Source organism: Diabrotica undecimpunctata, chromosome 5 (assembly GCF_040954645.1).
Source record: "Diabrotica undecimpunctata isolate CICGRU chromosome 5, icDiaUnde3, whole genome shotgun sequence".
Classification (NCBI taxonomy): Eukaryota; Metazoa; Arthropoda; class Insecta; order Coleoptera; family Chrysomelidae; genus Diabrotica; species Diabrotica undecimpunctata.
The window spans coordinates 120,654,805-120,674,764 of NC_092807.1; the positions used below are offsets into that span (position 1 = coordinate 120,654,805).

At 32.2% G+C, this 19,960-nt stretch overlaps 1 protein-coding gene across 2 annotated transcripts in view; it reads left to right on the plus strand.

The window, feature by feature from the left end:
* Positions 1 to 19,960, plus strand: part of LOC140441710 (murinoglobulin-1-like) — an 81,529-nt gene that overhangs the window by 28,037 nt on the left and 33,532 nt on the right. For both annotated transcript variants that reach the window (XM_072532593.1, XM_072532594.1), the window contains 7 exons: positions 5,790 to 5,878; positions 5,937 to 5,994; positions 9,609 to 9,635; positions 9,688 to 9,790; positions 15,094 to 15,316; positions 19,041 to 19,252; positions 19,325 to 19,407. In XM_072532593.1, coding sequence (XP_072388694.1) covers positions 5,790 to 5,878; positions 5,937 to 5,994; positions 9,609 to 9,635; positions 9,688 to 9,790; positions 15,094 to 15,316; positions 19,041 to 19,252; positions 19,325 to 19,407 — 795 coding nt within the window. The remainder of the gene's footprint in view (positions 1 to 5,789; positions 5,879 to 5,936; positions 5,995 to 9,608; positions 9,636 to 9,687; positions 9,791 to 15,093; positions 15,317 to 19,040; positions 19,253 to 19,324; positions 19,408 to 19,960) is intronic.

Genomic DNA, 19,960 nt, shown 5'->3' on the forward strand with positions numbered 1-19,960 from the left:
ACAGACGCAACTAAAAAAAGACGTTCCAGCTTTGAGATGCGGTGTTATCGAAGAATGTGGAAAATATTATGGGCATAATACGTAGCAAGCACGAAAACATTAAGAAAGATAAAAAAGAAAAAGAGATACTCAACACTATAAAGGCTCGAAAAATGTGCTACTTTAGTCACGTACTAAGAAATAAAAAATATGAGTTGATGCGATTGGTTATGCAAGGGAAAGTGGAAGGAGAAAAAGAACCGGGAATACGACGCACGTCCTGGTTGAAAAGTTTAAAGCAGTGCAGCGGAGTAGAAAAACATCAATATAACTCTTTAGAACTGTAGCAGACACAGTAAAATGGGCCGTGATGATCGCCAATGTCCTTAAGGGGTGAGTTACACGAAAAAGAAGATGGACAGATATTAAAATCATAGCAAAAGAAACTAATTAGAAGTCCTGGAAAATACAAGTAAACAAACAGAAAAAGATAGGATGGCCAATGAAATCGTACAGCTGATTGAAGAGGAGAATCTACAAAAGGATAACAAAAATGGATGTAATAGAATAAACAAAATGATCAAAAGACAAATCAAAGAAACCAAAGAAAAATGGATAAATTAACCGTGCAAGGACATAACACTTGAAAGAAAACCAGATAGTTTTAATCTACAAAAGAGAAGAAAGGAACATCACAGAAGTAACACATACTTATAAATACAAAGAGACCTAATAAATCAATCAGATGGCGAGTTAGACGGGTCTGACATATTTAAAGGAGAATTAATTAAAAAAGCTTTGGAAAAAACTAAAAATGGAAAAGCAGCTGGTCCAGATGATCGAAGTGATGAAGTTCTAGGATTATTGATTGAGAAACGTAGTAATCTTGTACTTACGTCCTTTAAAGTAATATATATATATTATTAATTATTATTATTATTTATATTATTATTATTATTATATATTATTTATATATTATTAATTATTATTATTATTTATTATATAAAAAATCATCAAATTAATTTTCTGGACCTGACCTTACATAGAGAAAACAGCACTATAACTACTTCATGGTACACCAAAAAAACCTGGTCATCGAGATATCTGAATTTCAACTCTCATCATCCCCTGTCTCAAAAGAAATCAGTAGTTATCGGACTCGCCGATAGAGCTATTAGATTATCCGATCCTATTAATAGACCTCAGGCCATTAAAAAAGCAAAAACAGCACTAACACTTAATTCATACCCACACCACCTTATCGACAACACTTTCAAATCGCGACTGCATAAATTTTACAATAACAATAATAACAATGAAACCAACACGGTAAAGAAAAACTATATGTCTCTTCCCTATATAAAAGGATTATCAGAACAAATTGCAAATCTTCTGTCCAAACATAATATTATGGTTGCTCATAAAGGGCACAATCTTTTGAAAAAGAATTTTACAAGATTAAAAACAAAAACCCCTCTATTAAAAAGATCGCATGTTGTATATGAAATTCCCTGCTCGAATTGTGATGGAGTTTATATTGGACAAACCAGTCAGCTACTTAACTCAAGAATACGTTCCCACAAATATGACAAAAAAAACTCAACCGCCCTCACAAAACATGAAAACGAAAAAAAACATAAATTTGATTTTGAGAAAACCAAGATCCTAAAAAGTGAACCCAACAGGAAAAAGAGAGAGCTTCTAGAGTCTATACAAATAAAAAAAAATAATAATGCAATAAATGATAAAAAAGATGTCAAAAATTTGAACAAAATATATTTTAACTTAATTTAAAAACACATAATAAGACAATCTCAGAACGCCTATGATGTTAAAATAACTGGTTGTTTAAACGATAAACTAACTTCAATAAACAACACATTAGATCTAAAATATATTTTACATGTAGTGACTTAGTGGGTATGTCCTATGTTTTTAATATTATTTTAATTGTGACGTCTACTTGTTAGTAACAAATTTTTACATGCTTGGTAAGTCAAAAGTTTAACCCTTAAAATCGTATTATGTCTGTCATAAAATGTTTTTTTAGTCAATATTACTTCTTGAAAAAGGCATGGATTTCCTGCCGAAACGTCGAATAAATATATGAAAATGCCTTAGTACCAAATCAAAAATTTTTTTATGAACCTAAGCCCAAGAAAATCCACTAAAAAAATATATATTAAGGTTCAAGAACTAAACTCAAACTATATATATATATATATATATATATATATATATATATATATATATATATATATATATATATATATATATATATAATACTGCAAAGAAATCCAAGCAATGGCTTCAATCTACACATTTTCTACATCTACGATTTAGTTCAAAAATATGTAATAAGGTACCATTTAATAAGTGTCGCTAAAATGCGAATCCTACACGCTAATAATTTTGTGAAGAAGTGAAAGCCAATTTGGTTTCAGAAATGATAAAAGCACCAGAGATGCTTTAATCGCAATGCAAAAATTGATCCAAAATAGTTTCGATCAGCAGAGGAATGTCTTCGCATGTTTTATAGATTATGAAAAGGCATTCGACGAAGCACGAAACCATAAATCTGCTCAAAAAAATTGTAATAGATGGTAAAGATATACGGATTATTAAGAACTTGTGTCGGGACCAATCAGCTGACATAAAAGTCGGAAATATGCTAACATCGAATAAATCCTGGGCAGGGGTGTATATTGTCGCCACTTCTGTTAAATTTATATTCTGAATCAGTTTTCCAAGAGGCTTTAAAGATAGAAATAGAAAATAGATACTCCAGCATATAAGGTCACCTAGGACTCGATAAACGGAAAGACTCAGAGCTCAATCCTGTTGCTACCGTAAGTATCTGGGATGGGTGAATTTTCCACTTAAAAGGAGTGAGTGCCGTACAGCGTAAATCTGATAATAATCTCGCAGGAATAATAATCGCATAAGAATAACGCTTAACATCAATGCTGGATGGATCAAACATACGACAAACAACTTTCAGCCCTACAATACTACTTCCAACGAATCCTTCACCACTGAAAAAATCTCAAATATTATATAATATATTATTATAATAACTTGGAATTTGATCGGCCAGATGGATTTTAAAACTTCAGGCTAAAACAGTTTTGGAATTTTTACGATTGCTTATCAATATTAATTAACCAAATTATTTCTAATCCGCGGGAATACCAGCATTCCTAACTCAAGAAACACCTTATTTAATATTGAAGGATCAAAATAACACACAATATCTAGCCAAGTACCACCCAATTACGTATTTTCTACTTTTTTATAAATTGATCGCATCGTTTAAATATAGCTCAACTAATCTACCAACACTGTTGTGTTCTTAACAATATCATATAGCCTCAACAGAAAGGATACGCTAAGAGTTCCATGGAAACAAAAACAAATTATTATTGGCTCGGTCATTTGTAACCAGATATATACCAAAAAAGTGCATTTATTGACTACAAGAAAGCACTCAGTACAGCAAGAAGCATGAATGGCTTATAGGTATATTAAGAATATTTAAAGTCGATGGTGTTCTGGTAATGTTCTTGTTCTAAACTTTAGGCACAGGACAAGTAGTTAAATGTAGTATAGAACAAACCAGAAACGCATTTCTAAAAATGAGACAATTTTTCACACCCTAGATCTACCGGTGCTGGACTTCGGTGGCAGGGGACCGAGGAATCGAGCTCCCATGCTCATGCAATTAGTTACAGCCCAACACCAACAGCAACCACAAGTGAGCCAAACAACACAAAGACAACCACAGGGCTAGATGAAATAGGGAGCATCCTGAATAAATATATACTGCGCATATATTATACTGTGAATATCTCGATGAATATACTATCAGCTATAAAGAACAGTTTAATGCCGAATTTTAGAGAATACTTACATATATATGTAAATATCTGAACAGATAGTAGCAGACCAATACCGCGTCATGATAAAAACTTCCCAGACGTTAGGCCCACTACTATCTAGACTACTACTATCACAAGCGTGATCGAACAGAAGTTAAATAACCAGCAGGTAATAGCAGATCAAGTTGATAATCTAGGTAGGTAGGGTAATGGCAGATCAAGTTGGTAATCCAAGTAGGTAGATGATCTTACTATGCAAGAAACTTGACCTGATAATACGCAGCAGGTCAACAACGACTCACAATATGATCTGGTAAGTGAAGTAGAACGTGCCGAAACAGAGAGTTTCAGGATCAGATTATTGGAGGGGAAATGACAATGGAGTGTGGAGAAGACGATGCAGTTTTGAACTATATAGAATATACCAGGAACCAGATATCGTAAATACACTAAGATATGACGTCTGAGGTGGGTAGTGCATGTAATGTGAATGAAACAAACTGACCCAGCTAGAGAAATGCTCCTTGATAGAACTATTGGTCATACAAGAAGACAACGATCCAAAATAACGTTCCTTGATATCATCGATGAAGACATGACAAATATCCACACAGGGTTGCAAGACCAGAATAATGGTCAAGCTCAAATTCAATTAAATAAGAATGTTTTTTGTATATTCTAAACTATTTCTTGTGCTTAACTTTTAATTAATTTAATATAGCGAATAAGATTAGTCTTAAACCAAGGGGAGAATGCATGGCTGAAATTATTGTAGACTGAAATATACTTGTTAAAAATCTAATAACTTGATCGTCATCTAGAGAAACTCAATTCGATTTATACAATTTCCCATATGAATTCCAAAAATTACCTTTTTTGAAGTTGTAAGTTACCTAGTCGGAACAAAACCTTAAGTTAGACCCCACAAAACATTTGTAATTTTATACGACATTAATAATTTTAATTTTATATGAGCTTGGTCGTAGGAATCTGCATATACTAAACGAAACCCTGTATACAATTTATCTTACTCTTTAATACTTGTTTTTTATTCTCGGTTTTTCCACTGGTTATACAATAGCTGTTTATTTTGTGACCTTGCAAATAGTTAGTTAGTTAAAGGTTTTACTCCAATTTTTTTTTCATTTAATGTATTATTAATTTAAAGGGCTATGGAAATATTTATAAAGGAGATCAACATCATTAACCTGTATGCGTCCACTGCTGGACATAGGTCTCCCTCAGCTCTTTCCATATGTCTCTGTCCTGTGCGGCTTGCATCCAGTTTTTGCTAACACGTTCCATGTCGTCAGTTCATCTAGTTGATGAGCGTCATCTGCTCCATGTTGCTTCTTGCCTTGGTCTTTACTCTAAAATACGTTTTGTACATCGGTTGTCTGATAATCTGGCGACGTATTCTGCCCAGTTCTATTTTACCGACGCAATTTTTTCGATAGCGTCTGTTGTTTTTGTTCTACGACGTATTTCTTCGTTTGGGATTCGGTCCCTCAGAGAGACAGCCAACATCTGGCGCTCCATAGCCATAGCCATCTGAATCACACGAATCTTATTAACTACCTTTTTTGTGAGTGTTAATGTTTCCCCTCCATAAGTGAGTACAGATAACACACATTTAGGTAACACACATAGAGGAGACATATGACGTTAAAATCACGCAAACAAGTATCCAATCCTGTAAATTTAATTTCTGTGGTAAATATAGGAGCATACAAAATTGTATTCAATTTAACATTTAACAATAAGTAAATAAGTTATTTTTCTTCTGGTGTATTACCGTTAAATGCCATAACTTTTGGATGTCGGGTCTAGAAATTTGGATTATTAGCTGATATCATCAGTCAGCTGATCAGTATCTTATGATACTAATAATACAATATATTTATGTATTAATTTGTGTATTAAATTTTTCAGATTCTCAGAAAACATGGAATTCTTCAAAACGAGAAAAGCGCCATGTATATCAATTTTCCGAAGATTATGATTCATTCGATATTTTTAACGTAAGATTTATATCAAAATAATAATCAGCAATATTTTGAAATTTAGGATTTATTTTAGAATTTCGGAAGTGTAGTTATCACAAACTTAAAGATTGTTACCAAATCTTGTTACCAAGGTAAATATACTAATAGCAGTAGATATATTAGTTACTATATAATTCTCATAAACAAAACTATTAGTCCAAGTTATAGAGAAAAAAACCTGCATTAATTAATGAATTTTTGAAATCGGCACAGCGTTATGAATAGTCTAGGCGGGATCTGTTTTGGATTGGACATTTTCCATAGGAAGCTATTTTTTGCTGTAATCACTTCAGGATGTGCATGGATGTGCATATCGATAATCACGATATGCGCCAGTCGCAAACCCTGTGCTAAATTTTTCATTTAACAAAATCTGAAAACAATTGAAAATTTCTCATTTTTTGCTCCTATTTTCGTTTATAATTTGGAAAATATTGATCCTAGAGAAAAAATTATAAGAAGTTAAAAGTTTCGTTATTCAATTTTACATAATATTTCGTTAGCTAGAAATTAAAAATTTAATGTTTATTGTTGAAAAAATAGCAATAATTGGAAAAAAAGTACAAAAAAATGAAGTTAATCCTTTAAACGTTTTCGACTTTCTAAACTTAATCTACAAGCTCCATATTCCGCCTAGAAAAACCTTTTAATATGTTTAAAACGTGTGCTAAATTTTGTTAAGATCGGTCGGATAGGTTTTGCATAATAATTTTGCAACCCAGCCTACTGGAAAAAAATTGCAAATTTTCAAATTTATAATAGGCCCTAAATAAAGCCCTCAGACAGTTGCAAATTTTTTTACACATAAAGGAAGGCTCAAACTTTCAAACGCTTTTTGAAAAATTCAAATCGATTTACTAGGAGAGCCTAGAACATTTTTTAAAGTTTTAAACATTTTTTATATATATTAGGCTTATAAACAAATTGAATAACTTTACAAGCTTTAAACATACCAATTTCAAAATTTATACACTTAAAGAATATTAAAAGACGCTTCTTTAAAAAAAGATACATTCGGCTTACTGGTTGCCAAAATAATGAAGATCAAAGTTGGCATACATTTGCCGTGTAAGCATAAGTGATAGAGGGCTCGTTTTTAAACAAATAGCCTCGTCTTGTCAAGAACTTTTTATATGAAAAGTTTTACGTAATGCGCTTTATGGCAACATCACTCGTTATGGCACTCAAAATGTGAATCGGCGAGTTCAAAATCATAGCGCGCGCTAAAAATTGCATTATCTCGGCTTCTTGTTAACCAATTTTGCTCTTTTTTTTTTAATCGATGTCTCGGACGACAAGGATTTCAAATATCATATTTTCAAATACCATTTTTAATTGCAAAATTGGGAAATTTGCAAGAAACAATTCTATGTTAAACAAATAATTGAATTTTTTCTTCATGCAGCAATTTATACATTGAAGTAAATTGTTACTTTTAGTAAACAAATATGTATTTATAAATTGTTAATAAATAATTTTAATTGTTAAAACAAAGGCGAACGAAAAAAAATTTATTTTTCATAAATAAACTTTATTTTGACTCAATCTTCAATAATTTTTTTTAAAGTTTTTTTTTTTTGGAAGGACAAGAATCTTCAGGTCTGACCTTGCCCTTCAATATTTCGGCAACCAGTAAGCCGAATGTATCGTTTTTTTTTAAGAAGCGTCTTTTAATGTTCTTTAAGTGTATAAATTTTGAAATTGGTTAAAGCTCGTAAAGTTATTCAATTTGTTTATAAGCCTAAAAAATGTTTAAAACTTTTCTAGGCTCTCCTAGTGAACCGATTTCAATTTTACAAAAAGGGTCTGAAAGTTTGAGCCTTCCTTTATATGTAAAAAAAATTGCAACTATCTGAGAGCTTTATTTAGGGCCTACTATAAATTTGAAAATTTGCGATTTTTTTCCAGTAGGCTGGATTGCAAAATTATTATGCAAAACCTATTCGACCGATCTTAACAAAATTTAGCACACGTTTTAAACATATTAAAAGGTTTTTCTAGGTGGAATATGGAGCTTGTAGGTCAAGTTTAGAAAGTCGAAAACATTTAAAGGATTAACTTCATTTTTTTGTACTTTTTTTTCCAATTATTGCTATTTTTTCAACAATAAACATTAAATTTTCAATTTTTAGCAATAGGAGCAAAAAAATGAGAAATTTTCAATTGTTTTCAGATTTTGTTAAATAAAAAATTTAGCACAGGGTTTGCGACTGGCGCATATCGTGATTATCGATATTGGGCACATCCTGAAGGGATTCCAGCAAAAAAATAGCTTCCTATGGAAAATGTCCATTATTGTCTGAATTTCTACAGATCCCACCTAGTCTAGAAGTGCAATGCTGGGAGCAACCTTCAAGTGCGTGCAACTCCAAACTGTTGATTATAATTTTTTTATGTCACTTTTAAGGCATTTTTAAGCCAAAAAACGGTGTTTTTTGATTATTTTTATTTGTATTGTATTAAATTAATATTTTAGAATAAACTGAACAAAATATTATGAAAGTACATATAAAAAGCTTTAATTTGAACCATATTACATTAAATTTGACCCAATAATTTATGCAAAATTAACGATTGAAGTCCAAAAATGTAAATTTTTCCGCATTTTTTTTTATTTTTGAATGCTATATATATATATATATATATATATATATATATATATATATATATATATATATATATATATATATATATATATATATATATATATATATATATATATATATATATATATATAGTTCGGATAAGTTTACGCGGTCAGGTAAATGAAAATTACTGAATTCTCGGGAAGAACCGCGTTAAGAATGTAATACTCGACGTTTCGGCACCCATTTTTGAGTCGTTATCAAGAGGAATACGGTTCCGTTCGAGTTCAGGGTCTCAGTCTGCCTACTCTCTTCACTTGTGACGTACCAGTATCGGCTTTTGTAGAGATGCAAGTACCGTCAAACGGCACTGAGGTTTCAATCTGGCTACTCCTCAGTGTCGACAGCCGTCACTTTTACAAGTTATTTCAAAAACAAAAAATGGAAAAAAGTTGACGTGTTTGAACCTTTATTCAATAATTTTGCATAAACTATTGGGACAAATTTAATATAGCATAGCTCAAATTAAAGATGTTTTTCTTGTACTTTCATAATATTGTACTTATTTTTCCTTAGATATTGATTTGATATGCTGAGAGAAATAAGCTGGGAGATCGAAAGAGAAGTAAAGAAATTAGAAGAGAATGTGGCGTATAGTGTATAAGCCAATGGGGGAGAATTGGGGAGACATGCGTCGTTAACATAGCAAGAGATAAATTATCAATTGGCAGAAGAAAGATCGGACGACCGTGCAAAAAATGGAGTGACTACCTACTATAGAGGTATTAATCCGCCAATAAACAAGCAGAATTGCTTATAAAGAGGAAGAAGAAGGTGGATAAGATATTGGTTTGATACAATAAAAATTAAAATAATAAAAAAACACTGTTTTTGCACCTTAAAAGTGCCTAAAAAAACTATAACGAAGTTTGTAGTTGCAAACACTTGAGGTTACTCCAGGCATTGTCTTTCATAACGCTTTCAACAGCTGTAAAACTATTATTTTTTAAATCTATAGAACAAACTGTTAAAAAACCCTACAGATTTTGATTTAAATTTGTTAATGTTTTTCTTTATGTTTCTTGATTCTGCGGTAATTCATAATCTTCCATTTTTTCCAGGACCTTTACTAACGAATACAAATAGAGGTATGTGACATATTACACAAATTGCATTAGATTATTGCATTAAAATTTTTAGTTCAGTTCCTGACCCAACAGTATGAGAGTGAAAATGAAGATCAAGTTATTTCAATTAGATGGTACTTTCCAGAAACATGGCTTTGGGAATTGGTACCAGTCAGGTAATTAATACAATTACAATAAGAGGTTTATAATGGGTAAAAATAGTATTATATAGTGCTAGTCAAAAGTCCTTTCTACCCCTCGTATCTTTTGAATGGTTATACATATAATAGTGAAATTTTGAGGGAGATAATAAACAGACGTAGGCTTTTTAACTAGTCATAACAAGTGACGTAATAGTGACAGATGACGTCACAGAGCCACTGTGACAGATAATTTTAAATGGGACCTTATGGCAAGTGATATTTCGTTTGAAAGGTATTGAACATTCCTATTCAACCATACTAATTTTATTTGAGTTTGTGCTCATTTTGATGAATAAATTAAATAAATACTAAAATTGTAGTTTCGCATTTAATTAATAAATATTAAAACTCCCGCCTCTGGTTGAATGTCAAAAAGTTGACGTTTTTTAATTCTCTTATTTTTTTACGTCAACGTCAACTTTTTGACAATTACCCAGAGGCGAACGTTAGAATATTTATTAATTAAATGCGAAGCTACAATTATTTTATTATATTTTAATATTAATTTAAATTAAATAAATAGTAAAATTCTAGTTTGGCATTTAATTAATAAAAATTCTAACGTCTGCCTTTGGTTATTTGTCAAAAAAGTTGACGTTTGTCAATTCTCTAGTTATTTCTAGTTTGCAAACGAGTTTATACCTGAATATTTAGTTTCTGTTTCTGCTTAGTTTAGTCAATTCAAGTTTAGTCAAGTTGTTTTTAGTTAGTTGTTCTTGTAATGATGTAATGGATTTAAAGACTAGGTACGATTAAATAGCCAGCTCGGTCACCGGACCTCACACCATTAGATTTTTTTCTGTGGAGATACTTGAAATCTAAAGTATACGCTACAGTACCCGACAATATCGACATTTTGAAACAACGAATTCTTAAAGAATGTAGGGCAATTGCATCCGACACATTTGAACGAGTAGGGCAAGAGTTTAAAAATAGGATACATTACTGAATAGGTATTTTTAATACCTTTTAAACGAGGTATCACTTGCCATAAAGTCCTATTTAAAATTATCTGTCACAGTGGCGTTGTAACGTCATCTGTCACTATTATGTCACTTGTTATGACTAGTTGAGAAGCCTACGTCTGTTTATTACCTCCCTCCAAATTTCACTATTATAACAATAGCAGTTTAAAAGATACGAGGGGGGAAAGGACTTAAGACTAGCACTGTATAATAGAATAGAATAGAATAGAATTTATTTAATCAATATACAAAATTATTTTGTTTTTGACAAGTCAAAGGAATAGTGACAATACATATAAAACATATAAAATTTTTGGAGAATTTAAACATTACAAACATGTATATATTTAATATTAATAGTTAAAAAAAAATAATAATAATATGAACCAATGCCATGATTCATTATTTATAAATGGCCAATAAACTGGCTAATGGCTAAGAATAAAATGTAAAATATTTCTACATGTACAACGTACCATAAAATACATAATTATTGTCATTTATAATACCAAAGTCAATTAAGTCGGGTGTTTCATTTTTAACAGTCGGCCTGTATGTGGGTTTTTCAGTTGAGTGCCATTTTCCATTTAATTTTTCTATTGCTGCATGTAATTCTCTACCCTTTGTATTGGTTAACTTTGATCTCAATACAGTGTTTTTAGCATTAAAGTCTGCGCCAATGATACATTTTTCTCCAAGCGTGTTGAACAAACGAACACAATTTTCTTTTTTTAGATTATGTTTTGGTGGAAAATATTGCAGCTGCTATTATTACGTAATTTTTTTTTGTTTTAACATTTATACTAGCTATTTCAGTAAAGTTAACGTATATATTTTATGAGGCCGAATTCAGACCAACACTATAATTTATTGCTAATTTATTACGGAAAGAAAAAAATTATTGCTGTAGTCCGAGAAACAGTGGGTACGCTAACTTTACAGTAAAGCTAGCATAGACATAGCTATATCTCGGAAAGGAAAAGATATACAGGGCCCATCTTGCCGGCATAATTTATTGCTAATTAATGGCTGTTGATTGGTATATTAACCAATCCCCAAAAGCCACTTTATCATCCGCTAGAAGAAAAAAGAACTCGGAAAAATCGAGATATCGGAAAAAAAGCGAACCATAAGGAAGTTATTGCTAATTTATTGCAGAAGTTTTATGCCAAAAAAAAAATTATTGTTGCAACAGTTTATGACAAAAAATGATATGCTAACTTTGCGATAAAGCTTTCATAGCCATAGCTATATCTCGAGATGGAAAAGGGGTACAGGTCCCATCTTGGCACCATATTTTATTATTATATTTAGTTTAAAAATAAGCACACACCTTTTATAAATTCCATAACTTCCAGGAAACTATGAGTACTGTAGCTTCCGAGACACAATGGGTGTTGTAGTTTAAGTATGTAGCTACAATAATTTTTGTGTTTTGGAAAAGGGTGAAGCAATAAGAAGTATTATCGGCATTAAACTGCAAACCATGTATTAACGGGTCTTAATTACTAAATACATAATTTTTCCTAAAGAGCATAAAATTAATCATAAGTATCTAATAACCAGTAACATCTCAACCTCGTCAGAGGTAAGAAGTATTTACAGTAATTGAGTTTGTATACACTATACATATACTTACAATATATGTGACCACTTAGATAATAATATGCCCAGTGCTCACCTACGGATCGAAAACATGGACAATGACGACCCGAGATGAAGAGTTACTACGAATCTTTAAAAGAAAGGTATTGAGGACGATATATGGCGGAGTTAAAGAATGGGGTCTGAGAAGAAGGCGATATAATTTTAAATTTTTGGTGATGCAGATATCGTAAAAACTGACCAAATAAACCGCCTTAGAAGTGGACCACGTTATGCGGATGGATAAAATATCCTTCCAAAATGACCATGAGATTGAAGTAAGGGGATAAAGAAGACAGATGCTCGACAGGGAAAGATGGAAGAATGTTTTGTGGCAGGCCAAAACTTACGAAGGGGTCTATAGTGCCAACTGATGATGATAGATAATAACTAACATATAGTGTTTTATGACTATTTTTCAAAAACCTGTAAGCCTTTTCGTTGCCGAGATATAGATATGCCTATGCTACTTCTACCATGAGCTAGCATAGCCATTATTTCTCGAAAACATTATTTCTCGAAGTTGCAGCAATAAATTGTTTCTTTGCGTAAAACTTTAGAAACAAATTAAGAATTAATTCCTAGCGGTTCACTTTTTTTTAACGTTTTTGGCCGATATCTCGATTTTTTCGGGGATGAGTATTGCCTTATTGATTCCGAGATACTGTTAAGTTAGCGTAATTATTGTTTCTCGGCAAAGGTTACAGCAAAAAACTGTTTCTTGACATAAAACTTTGGCAATATATTAGTAATAAATTTCTTGCGGTTCACTTTTTGGCCGATATTTCGGTTTTTCCGGGAGAGTGTTTTAAGTTAAGGGATGATGGTAGCTTTTGGAGATTGATTATTATACCAATCAATGGCAATTAATGAGCAATAAAATGGGTCCTATACCCCTTTTCCTTTTGTCCTTGCCGAGATATAGCTATGTCTATGCTAGTTTCATCGTAAAGTTAGCATACTCACTATTTCTCGTAAACGATACAGTAATAATTTTTTTCTTTCAATAATAAATTAGTAATAACATATAGTGTTAGTCTGAATTTGGCCTTATAAAATGGATGTGCTAACTTTACAGACATATACTAGCTACTTGGATGGCTTCAGTCTCTATATTTTCTCTTTCTAAGTGAATTAGATTATTTTTTACTATTACTGCTACTCCTTCACTAGCTGTGTTTCTAGAGTGAAGAGCTTGATATATTCGATATGTTTGTTTTTTTTTAGTTTGTCTCTAATATTAAACATATATCGATATTTTGGATGTTTAAGGTAAACAGTATCGCCTGCTGATGTTGCAATAGGCCATTTGCGTTCCAAAGTATTATTATTAAATGTCCCGCCTTTTATCTTCTACTAATTTCCATTCCATCTTTCTAGCATTTCTTTTATTATATCTCTCTTACTTGTTCATGCATTCTATTAGTATGTGAAGCATGTTTGATATCGACTTAAGGTCATTCTCTACTATTTGTTTTGTCTTGTTAGAGGCTATTGGGGCATATGTTCGGATTTCGTTAACCTTTCTTGGATGATTTTGTATCGGATTCTCCGTCTCGTCTGCCTTGTTTTGTAGTGTGGTTGTAAGTTTCTGTTTGTTCTGTAATTTTTGAAGAGCTGTAGCACTCGTGAAACCTTTATAATTAGCTGGGTGAGCACCACCACAGTGTACACATTTAGTTTTTTTATTTTGTGGCTTTTCCCAATCTTGTTTTAAATGTTTTTTGATGCATTTTACGCATTCCGATTCTCTTCTGCAATAATTTTGTGTTTGTCCGTACTCTTTACATTGGTTACATTGTGGAATCCAATTCGGTTTTCTAAAGACTTCTATAATCACTTTCATGCGTAAAATTTTGTTAATTTTGTACACATTTTTTTGTATTTACTTAAATTAAGTGCAAAAAGTAGCAGTTTTCTTTTCCCTTTAGTAATTAAGTTACGTAATTTATTTTATATCTCTTAATTTTTAGATCTTCCCTTATATCCTCGGCGTGACAAGTTTGATGCAGTTTTCTTGTAACCACTTTTAGAGGCCTATTTTGTTTATCTTTAAACGATAATTTGCTATAATTGATAATTAGATTGCAGAATATACGAATTAGTATATTACTAGCGGACCAACTCGACATCGAGTTTTTTAAATGAAATTTTTATTTTGCGAGAAAAATTAAGAGATCAATACAAACAATATAAGCAAGAATATACATAACATTCATCAATAATAATGCAAGTAAAAAGTGTATTAAATATCACGAAATATTTCGTCGAAAACAATGTTTTTGTTACAATGTTATCATTTAGCAGTTAATTTTGCATGCTGATCACGAATCCGGTGTCAGATTTGCTCTATCTTGACGTTTTATGCGCGTTTGGGGTCACTTCCGGTGTCGGATCGCAACCGGAAGTACATATTTAGATTCGTCTCGACGAGACCTTTCGATCCATATATACATTGTGGGGTCGAAAACTTAAAGTAAATTTTAACTTCCGGTCATCTCAAAACCGGAAGTGAATTTTTGTACCAAAAGTATATTTTGACAATCTCATACGTAATACTAATAATATTCCGAAAAAATATTTTAATTATCTAATATGGTTTTTGAGTAAAGTGGTGGACAAGAAAAGGACTTAGCGTTTTAGTATATAAGATTTTTTTTATTTCAGTAACACGGTACAATTAAAAAGGCATCTACCACACTCCATAACATCTTATATAACAAAGATATTATGTGTGTCTGAAACTGAAGGGGTTGGAATCAGTGATGAATTAGAAATAGTTACTTTTCAGAGCATCTTCGTAGAAGTATTAACACCTTATACAGTAAAACGGGAAGAATCGTTTTACCTTTACGTTTACGTATCAAACTACAGAAACCATGCAATACCGGTAAGATTGTTACTTTAATATTTTTTTGGTTGAGAGTAGGTAGTTAATTGCTTTTACTTCAATAATATTCCGAGACGTCACTAAAATAATAGACCCTAAATAGACACATAACGCCCGCCGCACTTGCCCACACTCGCATTGGCCGTCACGAGCCGAGTGCGAGAAACTCCGCATTTATTCTAAAGTGTCGACGCAGGCACGTACATGAGCGTGTACGCGCGTGTCCGCTAGGCGACCGAAACATTGTTTTCGAGTGGCAGTGTCGCGAGTATTTGCAAAATAGAGGAACTTATTGAAGCTGTTCGAAGCCAAAAATGTTTATACGACGTAAACACCAAGACTATTCGAATACAAAATTAAAGGATTCTATTTGGAAACGAATCACAGAGGCGCTAAATCTCAAGGATGGTAAGTATTACTTGTATAAATCTTACTGATGATCTAAATGTGAAAGTATGGATGTTTGTCTGTTCATTGACATAAACATCTAAGGACAGGGCTAAAGGACTCCAATAATGGCACCTGAACTTTGACCATTAAGGGGCTCGTCCTTATGTTTATGTCAATGTTCATGGTATAAAATATAGTCTCGTATTTGTATAAAATAGATTAGATTTGTAAGGTGTTAAAAAGGTAGGTAATAAAACTGGTGTATAAGTAGATAAGAAATTTTAACATTTATTTAATATACTAATATGTGCATTCACAAAATAATTATAAGTTCCATTGTTGTATTAATTGTCGAACGATATCAATACACGCCCCGTTGCATGCTGTGGTTTTGCCAAGTCACTCGTCCTTCTACGGAGTTAAAATAATCCGTAAATTGGTCTCTTATTTCAAATGCCGTTTTCGAAACGCGACCTCTTGATCGCGGCAAAAGCAGTGATTATTGAAAATTTGGTAAATTTTCATTGTCCTCATCTATATTTTTAGTTATACTTTTTGTGCGTAAATAGTTATGCAAGTCACCACTCGCCATAACAATTTTGTCTATTGCTTCTACTTTCATTTCAAATGGCCGTAAAAATATTCTAAACTTTTCTGTTCTCTGTTTGTCTTGCTCTTGAGAGTATGTAATTAAAAACTTTGTTTCTATAATTGTCTACCACTTGTCTCTGAGAAAAAGGTCTCATAAGATTTTCCATTAAAGGAAATGCAGCGTCACCAACAATAACATAAGGCACAACTATGCCTTCTCTTCCGGGTAGACCCTTGGGCTCGGGCAGATGCAGCTGTCTGTTCATCATTTTTCTCTTTAATATGGAATTATCAAATATATATCCATCAGGAAATCTGCCTTTAGAACCGACATCAATAAATACAAATTTATATTTTGCATCTACTACCGCCAACAGCACAATAGAATGATGTTGCTTATAATTAAAAAATGAGGATCCACTGTTTATAGGTTTCTTAATTGTCACGTGTTTTCCATCCATAGCGGCCACGGTATTAGTCATTTGCCATATATTTTGGAAATCGATGGCATTTTTTTCCATATATCCAGTGTAGGTTCCGGCAAGTAAATAGGTTGGATGTTCCTCCAAATGGCTGAAGATACCTTGGTTATAATAGTTAAGATAGTCCTTTCTCATATTCTATAACTATAACCAACGCTCCGATATGAGTTACCGCTCGCGACAAATCTGTAAAGAAAAAAAAAATACATTTATTACATTTATATAGTCGTGCTTATTAATAATGACTGAAAATCTTGGGTAAAACTAAGAAACAATCACCGAGATGCGCAGTGTCGGCAGAAAATTTCTAAAGCGAAAAATGGATCAGGGGCTATTAATATAAAGCCATGACGATTTCAAGAAAATATGGCGTTTTTAATCCCACATATGACAAATAGGCCAAGTAACACCAACGTTAATGAAGACATACTAACTGACGAATCATTGAAGAACACTTTAAATAACTTAATAACTAAATCGATTGAGGACCATGACCGTAGAGCAGCAAAAAAAGCTGGAACAGGAGCACTTAATTGCTAACACCAATAATGATTTCACCATAAGCAATGTTAAAAATGATCCACTGTTTCATTTTTTTATTAGTATGTACGATACTACAAAAGCATTGCCGCCACTGTTTCAACACAATATTAAAACAAACATATTTTCATTGGTGTCCCAAGAAGAATCTAAAAACTTGATGGAATATTCACCTCGTCCTCATTCTTTCTATTCACAGATTAGTAATGTAGGATCGTATTATTCATTATATACGCCTTCTCCTGCAGAACAACAGCCATATAGTGATGCAGGAACCTATGATACGTCTACTCCTATACAACAACAGCCACAGGATGGTTGGACACCAAATATTGTAATCATTGAGAGTAATGAATTTGACAATTTTAGAAATATGTTTCAAACTTTTTAAATTAAATTTATAAATTATTATTGTGCTTTGAATAATTTCACTTAATTTTGTAATTGTTTACCTATATAATACCTAACCTTAAGAGCGTAGGCGCAAAATTTCGGGCCAATGCTTTTTAAATGCAATAATTTTTTTCGAATCCTCAGAAAATTAACAAATATTTTTGAAAAATTTAAATGCAGAATGAAAGATTACATTATTACCGAGAGCCGAAAGTCCCTTAAAATAAACAAAAAGTTTTTTTAATGAGATATTTGAAATTAAAATCACACTAAAGTTTCTATTTTTTTTTTTTTTTTTTCACCCCTGTAAGTTATTAAAATAAACATTATTGAAGTTTTCAGGGACTTTCGGCCCTCAGTAAAAATGTATTCTTTCATTCTGCGTTTAAATTTTTCAAAAATACTTATTAGTTTTTTTAGGATTCGAAAAAAATGAATGCATTTAAAAAGCATTGGCCCAAAATTTTGCGCCTACGCTCTTAAGAAAACGGCCAATTTTTCATCATTAGTAATTCGTATCTGTAGCAATCATCGCATGTACTTCCTAAAAATCGTTCCTAGTCGTTCTAAAATAATGTTTAATGAATTGAATTCTCCATGTGTTTTCCTTTTGGACAGGTAAGAGCTCCTCCATATATTTTTTTCGGATGATTTCCTTATTACCAATAATCTATTTAAAAACTCGTTATCACTGTCGGATTCTGAACTTGTACTACTTGCGAAACCAATTGCGGACACACACGTGCCCACCAATATCAAAGCGACATTGGCGCAGTGTCGTGATCGAGTGCGAGTGTGGGCATGTGCAGCGCGCCTAATATACGTCACTACTTCTGCTTGAGAAGAATTTTGCAAATTCCATGGACCAAGCGTAGAACAAATAATTATATTCTGGAAGAACTGAAGATCTCTAATAGACTTTAACAAAATTCAACTACAAGAATCAAAATATTTTGGACATGTCATGAGGTCAGACATAGACAATATGGAGGGGCTCATCATTCAAGGAAAGATAAAAGAACGAAGACCACGAGGAAGATCTCCAACGAGATGGATTGACTAGATCACAGGACGTTGCAAAAGACCATTGCATGATGTAATGGAAATGACCAGTGGAAGACTGAAGAGAGGTATGGTCCTGTTTTAACGAAATCATTCCAATTTTGTCACTCACAAGCAGTTACAAAAGTGCGATCTAAATGGTTTGTTTATTTATCTCATCGAATTTGGGTTTTTTAACACAATTAGTTTTTTATTATTATTATTTTTAATTAATGCGAAATTCTAAAATGTTCAAAAAATTAAATTAAAATAAATCCTTGTTTTAGATTCGAATAAATATCTTACTTTCCAAAGGCCTTGATCGTGACGATAAGAGTACTAAATTAAGTTCATCTTCATGTGTATCCCCAAATGATACTTTTTCTTATAAAATAAAGGTAACAGCCACTATGCTGGGATTAGTTAATGTAAGTGTCCTAGCAGAAACGGACGAACAATTCCCGTTACATTGTGGACCTGAAACTGTTTTGTTTAAAAGGTATTATTATATTGTTTAAAAGGTATATTAAGGTAAAATATGTTAAAATTGTGTATTATACGATTTTTTTAGAGATTCCGAAGTAAAATCGATTTTAGTGGAAGCAGAAGGATTTCGCATGAGGAAAACAAAATCAGCGCTATTGTGCAGCTCTGGTAATATTAAATCTTTTATGTTTTTAAATTTTAAAACATAAGATTGTCCGAAATTCGTTGGTTTATCGGTTTGGAATTAATCAGACACTATTATTGTTCAAGGGAAAGAGGTGATTCCTTAAAAACACAAATATATTTAGATTCTGTCTGTGCAGTATAAATAGATTGTTTATAAGTCTATAGATTGTTAATCGTGCTAGTAGCGTAGCAACTATAGTTGCATGTATGTTTCCAGCCGGTTATTTAATTTTGGTATTTTTTTTATATTCTTACGGCCAAATTTCTTTTTACTAAGGAAAAGACAGTTAAGATTTTATTTAACGTATAGGGAGCTTGCGCATCCGTTTATACGTATTTCAGCCCAATAGGCATCATCAGAACGGCTCTCGCAAACGCTCTGAACGCGAAATAAATCTTTTCTATCTTAGGAAGCAACTCTAACATGGCTTCGTATAGATGCAATGTAGCAACATCTAATAATAAAATCCTAGACTAATTTTTGAAACCAAATTCAAGAATTCCGCTTTAATCTGTGCCTTCTAAGAATTGCAAG